Here is a 12,539-nt window from a genome sequence, read left to right as displayed (position 1 = left end):
TGCTATATACAGTATGACTGTCATACACTACTCTGCCCTCAGAAAGGACACCATGATGGAACTGACTCTTTCCCTTTAAAGATATGTGTATTAGTGTGCTATCTCACTTTGTAATTGGAGGGAAAAAATGACTTGAAATATAAAGACAACCTGTATTTCATTTTTTGGATGAACGTAATATTATATGACCTGGCTTGAAAGAAATTTGACAGAGCAATGGAGGGCGCTTGAAGAGTTATTCCCATCTCCAAGATCCTATCCCAGTATGTAGTAGGTATAAGAATAATAAGAATATTAGCAAATACCTCCAATTAGAAATGTAGTATAGTTCTCCTGATATATCATGTCTCTTACCTCATGTGCAGAGCTTTGCAGCGATCCGCGCACATATCTGATTTCAACAGCTGACATGTGTGCCTGCCAGGCGCAAGTGGAATCGTGTTCCACCCGCGCATATTAACCCCTTACATCTCACTGTCAAAATCATGCATCAGCACGCCGCTGTAAGCATAACTTACCCAGCCCCATCAGATGTCACGTGACATGATCGGTAGTTGCCATAGTAGCACAGGGTCATGTGATGACTCCTTAAGCTATCATGAGTCACTTTCTCTCACTGCTGGCAGATTGCAGTGTGTGAGAGTAAAGCTATGTGCGCACATACCGGATTTTGCTGCGGATTTGCTGCATGTTTCGCTGCAGAAAATGTTCATAACATCTCTGCAGTGAATCACCAGCAAATCCTATGGAGAAAAAAAATCCTGTGCGCACTAGGCAGAATTTGACAGCTGCATGTTTTGCTGCGGAAATCCCGCAGCAAAAACAAGTGCATGTCACTTCTTTTCCGCAGGTAGCTGCGGGTTTTCCCTAATCTAATGTAAAAATCACGCAGGGAACAGCTTGCGGAAAAACCGCACCAATTCCGCACCAAATCCGCAACAAAACGCGACAATCCGCATGCGGATTTGGGTGCGGATTTTTTCCGCAGGTGATAAGATCTTTGAGAGCCTGCGGAATTTACGCAAGGAAATATCATTTCCCAGTGCGCACATAGCCTAAAGCAGCTTTTCTCCAGATCTCAGCTGTATAACTGTGATCTGGAGAAATGAACCAGCAGACTGTTGATCGTTATAGTCCCCTAGGGGTAATAGAAAAATAAAAAAAAGTTTTAAACAAATAAAAAAACCTAAAACTTCAAATTACCCCCCATTCGGCCCATTGAAAATTAAAGGGGTAAAAAATACGCAAACATTTGGTATTGCCGCATTCATAAATGCCCAATCTATCAAAATATATAATCAATTAATCTGATTGTTAAACGGCTAAATATTTACAAATGCCAAAATTAAGGGTTTTTTTGTTCGCTGCAAATTTTGCGCAAAATGCAATAACAGGCGATCAAAACATAGCATCTGCGCAAAAATTATACCATTAAAAATGTCAGCTTGAGACGCAAAAAATAAGCCATCACTGAGCCATAGATCCCAAAAAATGAGAACGCTACGGGTTTCGGGCATGTCGCAAAAAGTGTGCCACTTTGAACAAACTTGTGAATTTTTTTTAACCCCTTAGATAAAAGTATAAAGCTATACATGTTTGGTATCCACAAACTCGTACCGACCTCAGGCATCACACCGACACATCAGTTTTATCATACAGTAAACCTGGTGAATAAAATATCCCAAAAACTATTTTGGCATTGCACTTTTTTTTTGCAGTTGTTCCACACTTGAAATTGTTTTGCTGTTTTCCAGTACACTATATGGTTAAACTTATGGTTTAATTTAAAAGTTCAGCCTGTCCCGCAAAAAACAAGCCCTCATATGGCAAGATTGACAGAAAAATAAAAAAGTTACAGCTCTTGGAAGAAGGGGAGGAAAAAAACTACAAAATGGAAAAACCACAAGCAACTGACTGTCACTGTAAAAGTGGACGTAACCATGGATATCTAAGCTGCAATGCCCTGCACATGAGATTAGAGACATGGCTAAATCAGGAAAACTGTACTACATTTCTATTGGAGGTATTTGCTCATATTATTACACCTACTTCATATTGGGATAGGATCTTGGAGTTGGGAATACCTCGTTAAATAAAAAATGGCTGAAACAAGAAAATATGTCAGCAAGGGCCAAGTCTGGCGTCAGAGCCAGTCATTTTATGTATTTATCTAAGCACATAGTGACCGTAGTAGGTTTTGTATAGTATATGTTTATATAGAACTGATGTAGATTTTTTCAGAGTCCTGATGATGTCTTCTTACAGTGACCTAAATGCCGCAAACCTTATATTTCAGCTGCCCAGTGGCCGCCTGTTCCATGCTGCAGCTGTCATTGCTGATGCCATGTACATCTTTGGGGGCACTGTGGATAACAATGTCAGGAGCGGAGAAATGTATCGTTTCCAGGTACAGAGGACATGTCTGCCCTCAGGGCAAGAAAGATCAATGTTCTTTATTACACATTCTTCATTGGCCGACTTGTCCGCTTTCATGACTGAAGTATTAGACAAAGGAAATTTAAGCAGGCTAAAGTAATCCAAGGCACAGGTCATTGCAGAAGAAATAACCAAGCTGAAATTCATGACAGTATCTGAGCATCTTCTAGAAAACTGATCCGGGGCTTTCTCAGAAGAGAGATGCAGCAAGAGTTGCACTTCAGCAGTGGCTTTGGCGAATAGCCTGCTTTTAGATATTTGGCAAGGCGGCTGGCAAACTAGGGGGCTGGCAAACTAGTCAACAAATGTAAGCCTGAATAAAAAATTAAACAAGGGAGCGCATGTGAAGGGTCTGGGAGATAGCGGTGAGGAGGAGAAAAAGAAACTGCTCACCTGATGTGGTTGTGCAGCCCTCGCACAACCACGGTATAAGACGGGAGTGTGGTGTCAGTAATCTTCTGACCTGTTAGCCCACGATGTCCATCCAGGGATGCAAATTCCTGAAAAGCTGTTCACGTGACCTATCACTGGGCGTCTCTGGTAATCTGACCTCCGTACCAAGCAGCTCTTGCCTTGAACCCACAGAGGGGAAGATCAGCAATAAAGAATGGAAGCACGGTCTGATAGAGCGCTAAGGAGGCCACAGTATTAGATTAATTTTTGTAGAATTTATTGTTTTCTATCAGCCACAACGCGTTTCGATATACACAATATCTTCATCAGGTGGATATCTGCCTGATGAAGATATTGTGTATATCGAAACGCATTGTGGCTGATAGATACATTTTTGTAGAATTTATTGTTTTCTAATACTGTGGCCTCCTTAACGCTCTATCAGACCGTGCTTCTGACTCGCCCACCCCAGGGCTATGGGACACCCGGTGCCGGGCCGGACTAGTCCGGGGGTCGTCAGTGGTGGCTGGGCCCGGCTCCATACCCTGGTGGGGTCAATTAATATGGCTTCTTCAGTGGGGGTGATTATTGTTTATAATTTGTGATTGTGAACACAGCCTGGTTTATAGGGCGGAGTGCTCAGTCAGAAAAAAAAACTCACTGCAAATATTTCAAAAGACTGACCTGCACATCCTCTGACTGAGCACTCCGCCCTATAAACCAGGCTGTGTTCACAATCCTTATACCAGGAGTCATAGCTGCCCAGACATGGAGGTTAGTCCAGATAGTGGCATTTCAAGTTAGATTTTTAGTCTAGCTGCCCAGACAAGGATGTTTTTAACCTAGATAGTGGCATTTTAGTTAGGGACCCGGAATATTGAGATTTACCTTGCCGTTTGGTTTCCGGGCTTACATGCATTGGCCAATTCATAAACTAAAAATCTCATTTTTTCATATAGCAGTAATGCAGTACCAGAGTTCCCTTATACATTGATGGCATTTAGTGTGCGGCTGTATCCATTTTGTATTTGCTAGGTTTTTTCAGCTGGCACCTATACACACTTGTAGGATGTGCAGGTCAGTCTTTTGAAATATTTGTAGTGACTCAGGAAGACTGGGGCCGGCCGCGGTGATGTCACATGATCAGGAAGTTGATGTGACATCACCGAATCCCTGAGGTCACGGAGCTCGGGGGTCAAGCGATGGGGAAGAGCGGACTGTAATGGCGCCACTCATAGGCACTATTGCTAACATAAGGTACTGTATTTAAGAGAAACATAGTTTCTCAACATAATATCGATCTAGCAAACAATAAATATGGGTGAACCACTTCTTTAATAACCTTGGTTGCTGCACTTCTATGTTGCTGCCTGCTTATGACAGGTCATAGTCATAGATGAGGCAGAAGTACATGACCCCAGTGAAAACTGTCTAAGGCTATGTGCGCACTGGAAAACGGAATTTTCTCAAGAAAATTCCACAGGGTGTGAAATATTACCGCACCCGCGGTAAAAAAACGCGGCAAACCGCACCTGAAAACCGCATGCGGTTTGCTGCGGTTTTACCGCGGTATTGTTCGATATTGCCGCGGTTTTGCCACGTGCGGGTTGGTACATGTGCTTTAATGCATTCAATGCAATAAAGCACATTGAAAAAAAAAAAGAAGTAATTTCCTTTTGAGATAGATAGATAGACAGAAGAATAGATAGAGGACAGATCAGTGCATTTCTCCCGAGCGGTAATGTGTTCACATTACCGGCCGTGGGAAATGCCCTGTAGTTACCTCTGCTGTCTCGCTGCGAGGCTGTATTCAGCGCTGTGTCAGTGTCACTCGCTTCTGGATGCAAGCATCGCAGGATGTGGATTACGCTGGAGCTATTGATTACGCCGGAGCTGTGTGTTTCGGGGGGGTTAATAAACGGGTGAACCAGGAGCTTTTTTGTGTTTTATTTAAAATAAAGTATTTTTCGGTGTGTGTGTTTTTTCACTTAGGGGTTGATTATGTCAGCTGTCACATAGACGCTGCTATGATCAAGCCTGGACTTGGTGGCGGCGATCCGCCGCCATTAACTCCTTCTATTACCCTGACTGCCACAGCATCACGGCAGCAGGAAGAGCCGGGGACACTCCGGTACTATCGCATAATGGATGCGACAGTGCCGGAGCAGCTGCGGCTGATATTCTCGGCTGCGGGAGGAGGGGGGACATTAACCCTGCCCCTCGCCCTCCCCAGCCTGAGAATACCGGGCCGCCGCTGTGTGCTTACCTCGGCTGGACGGTAAATATACGGCGCAGCCCACGTGGTTTATTTTCTATATTTCCGTTTGGTTTCTATGTGTATTCTGTGTGTGAGCTATGTCTCTGTGTGAGTGTGATCTGTCTGTCTGTGTCTGTGATGTGTGTGATCTCTGTGTGTTTACTCTGCTCCGCTTCCTCTTCCTGCTATAATGACATCACTTCCCTGCAAACCGCAGGCAGCGATGTACATTACCACAGGTAAACCGCGAAATACCGGAGGGAATAACGCAGGAAAATGCAATGAACCGCACAGAATTTGCTGCATGTGTTATTCCCTGCGGGATTTCACGATTACATTGCAGTCAATGGAGTGAAATCCCGCAGCGACGTGCGGAAAAGAAGTGACATGCAATTGTTTTTGCTGCGGGAATCCCGCAGCAAAACATGCAGCTGTCAAAATCCGCATAGTGCGCACAGCATTTTTTTTTTTTTCCATAGGTTTTGCTGGTGATTCACTGCAGAGATGTTATGAACATTTTCTGCAGCGAAACATGCAGGAAATCCGCAGCAAAAACCGGCAAGTGCGCACAGGGCCTAAGGCCTTGTGCGCACTAGAAAATGGAATTTTCTTAAGAAAATTCCACAGGCTCTTAAAGTTTTTTGCACCTGCGGGAAAAAACTGCAAAAAATCCACACCGAAATCCGCATGCGGTATGTTGTGTATTGTTGTGGAATTGCCGCAAGTTATTCCCTGCAGGATTTCACAGTTCTCCCCACTCCTGCTGTCCGGGGTCCTGAAGTCTCCGGGCCGTGCTTTTATCCCGCGCGGCTGCCTCCAGCGCTCTGCTATTTGCGGGTCAGCTGTGCACTGCATAACTGCATATGCATAAGCAGGAGAGCAGTGTCCGGAGGCAGCCTCACAGGAGAAGGTGAGTATAAGATCAGCGGTGACTTCAGTCAGCTGATGTGCAGTGACTGCTGGAGTCCTCCACCTGGAGTCCTCCACCTGTCACTGCAAAGCACATGAGTGAAGTCACTGCTGATCCCGGCGGCTCACTTCACTTGCGTCCTGACCCTCACAGTGAGCAGTCATGGTCTATGGCGCTCACTGTGAGTGTCAGGTGTAGCAGAGCTGCAAGCGTCGTGGGACATCATGTGGATTACGTCGGACCTGGAGGGCTGTTATTAGTTGACAGCTGGGGGGTGTCTGCCTAAAACCAATCAAAGCCACCGATGAGCAGGGAAGGAGTGAATACGAGATGGAATACTGAGCCGGCTCTGGAAGATGAAAGAGCCGCCGCGGGAGCAGTGTGACAGCCGCCCGGTTATTGGTATGAAGCGCTTGCTCCTACCCATTTGGGGCAGATTTTGTTCCCCATAATTTTTATATGGGTAGCAGCATCTGGCCAGATACCGGGGTTCAATCATCCGCCGACCCAGAGTCAACGGGTGATTGATCTGCCAGCCCTCAAAACCGCAAGGACCTGCGGAAAAGAAGTGACATGCAATTGTTTTTGCAGCTGTCAAAATCCGCATAGTGAGCACAGCATTTTTTTTTCCCATGGGATTTGCTGGTGAATCACTGCAGAGATGTTATGAACATTTTCTGCAGGAAATCCGCAGGAAATCTGCTGCAAAAACCGGCAAGTCCGCACAGGGCCTAATACCACTCTTTGGGCTTCATTAAATTTAAACTCATTAGGTGCCAAATATTTGATTGCTAATATCTCTGCCACGGTGAGGTGAAATTAAAAGAAAACTTATTTCGCTTTTCCACCACTATTACATGGTGTATCCTGGTCAACATGAAACATTTGCAGAGACATGATAAACAGTGTTTCTTAACGCCAATTCTCAAGGCACCCCAACAGGTTATGATTTTTGAGAGAAACTGTTGCAGTTTTCGATGCCTTGCTAATAATAATTCCATCACAAGTGCAATAATACATTGCAGATCCTGAAAACATGACCTGTTAGGGGGCTTTTAGGATAATCCACTGGTTTAAAGCACCCTAGCGATCAGCTCACATAACGGGGGGAGTTGTCTCCAGCTTGGCCATACCGCTGCTGCTGCGGCATAGAAAATGGAGTATTGAATATTACCCATTCAGATAGCATGAGGATGCCAGACTTTTTCACTTGGGTTTATAGTGATGATTCCCTAGGATGGCACTCGACATCCATATGACTCAATGGAGGGCAGAAAAATGCTAAAACTACAGTAACAAGTCTGATAAGTATTAATATTCTTACTATATTCAAACATATATTATTAATTTCAGGCCCATCATGTTTCTGTTTTTCCTTAGTTTTCATGTTATCCAAAATGCACTTTACACGAGGATTATGGAAGATTATTTGAGAACCAACAATTCTGTGATGTGGAATTTATCTTGGGGGAAGTGAGTAGTTTGTTACTTCACAGCCTTGATCACATTGTAAATTGGCCTTCAGATACGTGTTGTCCAGTTGCTTTCATTAATTCATATCCAACGTGACAGATCACTGACCAAATGCTAAACTGAAGCCTGAGCAAAGGAAATGTGCGGCAAGAAAAGGAACCCTGTAATCACAAAGGGTCGTGATATTTACAATGTTGCTTTCTAGGACAATTTTCTTTTATTACTTTTTACCTAACTTTTTAGGCTAACAAATGTTCAGTTCCTTCTGGGTGGCAAGATGTTAGGGGAGTTGGGAAGTATACATAGAGATTTATTTATGGTTCCAAATGGGAGCTAATGGTTTTTATTTTATCAGTTAAATATGATGAAAGGTCAAAAACAAACATTTTTTTTTTTTGTGTAAAACTATATATGCCATTATAGTGTTTTAAAGGTTCTGGCAAATCTTTTTTCTATTTGTATTACAAAAAATATCAGTTATCTGAATGGACATTTAACCAAGTGTCTAAATACTGTGTTCTTGGCTCTCTCCACACTTTCCACTGAAAACAAAAATTTCAAGAAAGAGGAGCGAGTCCGGGGGCACATTTCTATCGTCACTGCTCGATGTAAATATCTGAGGAAGAAAATCACTCAAGCAAGAGAAAGGCAGAGACAAGTGAGTGCTGTAATAAAACAATGCGGTTTTCCACCCCTTAGTATGGAACATTTTTTCTTTTTCATATTACTTGTGTTTCGTAATATTTTGACAGAACTTTTACAATTTTCCCTCCATAAAATATTCTGGCTGGACCTATGCCATACATCAGGGGTCCCCAACCTTTATGAGCTTGATAGAGGGTCGTAACTAAGCCACATCCAGCTCCCACCCCCTCACAGTAGTGTTACCCAGAGTTCCCATTACCGATATAATGGCAGCCAAAGCTTCTCCACAGAAATCACACTGGGGCAGTATACCAATATCCAGGGGATCCTAGCCTGGGCCCCATCCAGATCTGCTGCTCTTTGTGAGGCTACTCACAAAAGTCACCAACTGGAAACCTACTCTTCATAGCTATTTGCTAGACCAGGTGCTAATGCATCAACCTTGAAGACAGCCGCGAGCCACACATTATGAGCCTGGAAGGCACACATCACGGGCCCACAAGCCACATGTGGCTCCCGAGGTACAGGTTGGGGACCCTTCTCACACATTTATAGTGGTGGGTTAGACATGCTTCTTGCCAGTGGCTGAAATTCACAGTGCACAAAGGAGAGAGGTGTAGTTATCGCTTCTGTATTTTTTGGTAGTTAAGAGAGGAATTCAGAGTTACTTGGTAATAATGCTGAATATACAGTTTAGTATGTTCTAATAAGTAATCAAAGGGGTTCTCTGGGCACCTTATAATGAGGATAGGTGATCAATATCTGATTGGGGGGTTCCCACTCCAGGCACCCCAATTATCAGCTGTTTCTGGATGTGAACAGTGAGTAAAGCTGAACAGTTCTGTCCATTTCTTTGTCGCTCTATTGGGAGACCCAGACAATTGGGTGTATAGGCTATGCCTCCGGAGGCCGCACAAAGTATTACACTCAAAAGTGTTAAGCCCCTCCCCTTCTGCCTATACACCCCCCGTGCTCCCACGGGCTCCTCAGTTTTATTGCTTTGTGCGAAGGAGGCAGACCTGCACACATAGCTCCACAGATTGGTCAGCAGCAGCTGCTGCCCAGGTCGGATGGAAGAAAAGTGGGCCCATATAGGGCCCCCAGCATGCTCCCTTCTCACCCCACTCTTGTCGGCGGTGTTGTTAAGGTTGAGGTATCCATTGCGGGTACGGAGGCTGGAGCCCACATGCTGTTTTCCTTCCCCATCCCCCTCAGGGCTCTGGGCGAAGTGGGATCCTATCGGTCTCCAGGCACTGAGACCGTGCTTCATCCACAACTCCTGTGGAGCCTGCTGGATAGGAGCCGGGTACCGTTCAGGGACATGGCCCTGCTACTTGGAGGTACTCTGTATCCCTGTGGGGACCGCGCACGGCAACACCTCAGCTTTGCTGGGTGTGCTAGTGCACCGGGGACCGCGGCGCTGACCGGGTTAAACTGTGCCATTACACACTCAGCGTCGCTGAGTGTGTTTATATGTAGGGGCTACCGCGCTAACCGCCGCTGCCATGGGGAAACTGCGGCGCGGCTGGGACTTGTAGTTCGCCGGGGACTTCGGCGCCGGCCGCGCTTTTACGGCGGCCATGCTTATACTCGAGTCCCCGGCTTTCTTGCGGCCTAGTTTCCTTTTCTCCCGCCCCCAGCCCTGACAGGCAGGGGAAGGGCGAGACGCTGCACGGAACGAGCAGCACTGAGGGCTGGAGTATGATTTCCATTCTCCACCCCCCTCACTGTGCACAGTGTGAGCACCAGTTCCCGCACTTTCTCGGCCACGCCCACGGCTCCCTCCTCTCGTCAGGACGCCGCAGCCATTCCTGTCAGCTCCTCCGACGCTGCAGAGAGGGATTAACCCTGGGAGACCCAGACACGGTCTCTGGTGGCCTCACAACCGCTTTAAAGCGGGTGGTAAGCAGCACCTGTTGGTGCTAGCCCCATGGTGCTGTAGTGTATTGATACATTATTTGTTTATAGTATACTCTTTCACTGTATGAGCACAGTTCATTCGGGCTATATACCCTATTGTGTTACTCAGGGAAAACAATAGCATGGCGCCCACAAAGGCAGGGGTGCCAAAACACAGGCTTATTATGCTGCCTGCGCTGCTTGTATGACCCAGCTGCCGGCAGGTCCCACTGACCCTCATTGTGTGCAATGTTCGGCCCCTGTGGCACTTCTTCAGCCGGAGCCTCTGCTAAGAGGGGCCCAGGGGGAGCCACCTGTTGACACTGTCCAGGTGACGGGGACTGAGTTTGCAAAACTCTCTGAGACTATGGCTAAGATACTAGAAGCCTTGCAGTCCAGGCCGGTATCCCAGCACAGGGACTCTGTTGAATCATTGTCCCCTGGCCCCCCTCAGTTGGACCAACAATGTCCTCCCGGGGTATCTCATACATCCCAGGCTGAGGGTTCTGACTTAGACCCCAGTCCCAGACCGACTAAGCGGGCTCGCTTAGAATTTCCCTCGACATCATATTGTTCAGGGTCTCAGCGGGGGGAATCTCTGGTTGATGATGCGGAGACAGCTGATCAGGATTATGATCCTGAGGGCGCTCTCAATCTTAATACTCCAGACGGGGACGCCATAGTGAACGATCTTATTGCGTCCATCAATCAAATGCTGGATTTTTCTCCCTCAACTCCTCCGGCGGAGGAGTCAGCTTCTCAGCAGGAGAAATTCCGTTTCAGGTTCCCCAAGCGTACACCGAGTATGTTTCTAAACCACTCTGATTTCAGAGAGGCAGTCCAGAATCACCATGCTTGTCCAGATAAGCGTTTTCTTCTAAGCGCCTTAAGGATACACGTTATCCTTTTCCCCCTGACGTGGTTAAAGGTTGGACTCAGTGTCCCAAAGTGGATCCTCCAATCTCCAGACTGGCGGCTAGATCCATACTTGCAGTGGAAGATGGGGCCTCGCTCAAAGATGCCACTGACAGGCAGATGGAGCTCTGGTTGAAATCCATCTATGAAGCTATCGGAGCTTCTTTTGCCCCAGCATTCGCAGCCGTATGGGCGCTACACGCTATCTCAGCAGGTCAAGCGCAAATTGAAGCAGCCACATGCACGTCCGCGCCACAAGTGGCATCCATTACCACCCAGACCTCGGCATTTGCGTCTTACGCTATTAATGCTGTCCTGGACTCTGCGAGCCGTACGGCGGTTGCGGCCGCCAATTCGGTGGTACTCCGCAGGATCTTGTGGCTACGGGAATGGAAGGCAGATTCTGCTTCCAAAAAGCGCTTAACCAGTTTGCCAATTTCTGGCGACAGGCTGTTTGGCGAGCGTTTGGATGAAATCATCAAACAATCCAAGGGAAAGGATACATCCTTACCCCAGCCCAAACAGAACATACCCCAACAGAGGAGAGGGCAGTCGAGGTTTCGGTCCTTTCGGGGCGAGGGCAGGTCCCAATTCTCCTCGTCCAAAAGGTCTCAGAAAGAACAAAGGAACTCTGATGCATGGCGGTCTAAGTCACGTCCTAAAAAGACCACCGGAGGCGCCGCTAACAAAGCGGCTTCCTCATGACTTTCGACCTCCTCTAGCAGCATCCTCGGTCGGTGGCAGGCTCTCCCGCTTTTGCGACACCTGGCTGCCACAAATAAAAGACCGCTGGGTGAGAGACATTCTGTCTCACGGTTACAAGATAGAGTTCACCTCTCGTCCCCCGACTCGATTCTTCAGGTCATCCCCGCCTCCCGAGCGAGCCGAGGCTCTTCTGCAGGCGCTGCGCACTCTGAAGGTAGAAGGAGTGGGGATCCCTGTTCCTCTCCAGCAACAGAGCCACGGTTTTTACTCCAACTTGTTTGTAGTCCCAAAGAAGGACGGGTCTTTCCGCCCGGTCCTGGACCTGAAACTGCTCAACAAACACGTAAAAGCCAGACGGTTCAGGATGGAATCCCTCCGCTCCGTCATCGCTTCAATGTCCCAAGGAGATTTCCTTGCATCGATCGATATCAAAGATGCTTATCTCCACGTACCGATTGCTCCAGAACACCAGCGCTTCTTGCGCTTCGCCATAGGAAACGAACACCTGCAGTTCGTGGCACTGCCGTTCGGCCTGGCAACAGCCCCACGGGTGTTTACCAAGGTTATGGCTACTGTAGTAGCGCTCCTACACTCGCAGGGTTACTCGGTGATCCCGTACTTGGACGATCTGCTAATCAAGGCACCTCTCAAGAGGCATGCCAACGCAGCCTCGACGCTACCCTGGAGAGACTCTCCAGGGTTTCGGGTGGATCATCAATTTTCCAAAGTCAAATCTGACACCGGCCCAATCACTGACGTATCTTGGCATGGAGTTTCATACCCTCTCAGCGATAGTGAAGCTTCCGCTGATCAAGCAGCAGTCACTACAGAAAGGGGTACAATCTCTCCTTCAAGGCCAGTCACACCCCTTGAGGCGCTTCAGGCACTTCCTGGGGAAGATGGTGG

At 47.1% G+C, this 12,539-nt stretch overlaps 1 protein-coding gene across 1 annotated transcript in view; it reads left to right on the top strand.

The window, feature by feature from the left end:
• LZTR1 (leucine zipper like post translational regulator 1) overlaps positions 1–12,539 on the top strand; it is a 119,779-nt gene that overhangs the window by 81,046 nt on the left and 26,194 nt on the right. The window contains exons 10-12 of the mRNA XM_075324567.1: positions 2,297–2,407; positions 7,377–7,469; positions 8,032–8,127. Coding sequence (XP_075180682.1) covers positions 2,297–2,407; positions 7,377–7,469; positions 8,032–8,127 — 300 coding nt within the window. The remainder of the gene's footprint in view (positions 1–2,296; positions 2,408–7,376; positions 7,470–8,031; positions 8,128–12,539) is intronic.

The sequence above is a fragment of the Anomaloglossus baeobatrachus genome, chromosome 1 (genome assembly GCF_048569485.1).
Source record: "Anomaloglossus baeobatrachus isolate aAnoBae1 chromosome 1, aAnoBae1.hap1, whole genome shotgun sequence".
Classification (NCBI taxonomy): domain Eukaryota; kingdom Metazoa; phylum Chordata; class Amphibia; order Anura; family Aromobatidae; genus Anomaloglossus; species Anomaloglossus baeobatrachus.
The sequence above is the reverse complement of the archived record's forward strand: the minus strand, read 5'-3'. Positions and strand labels throughout refer to the sequence as shown.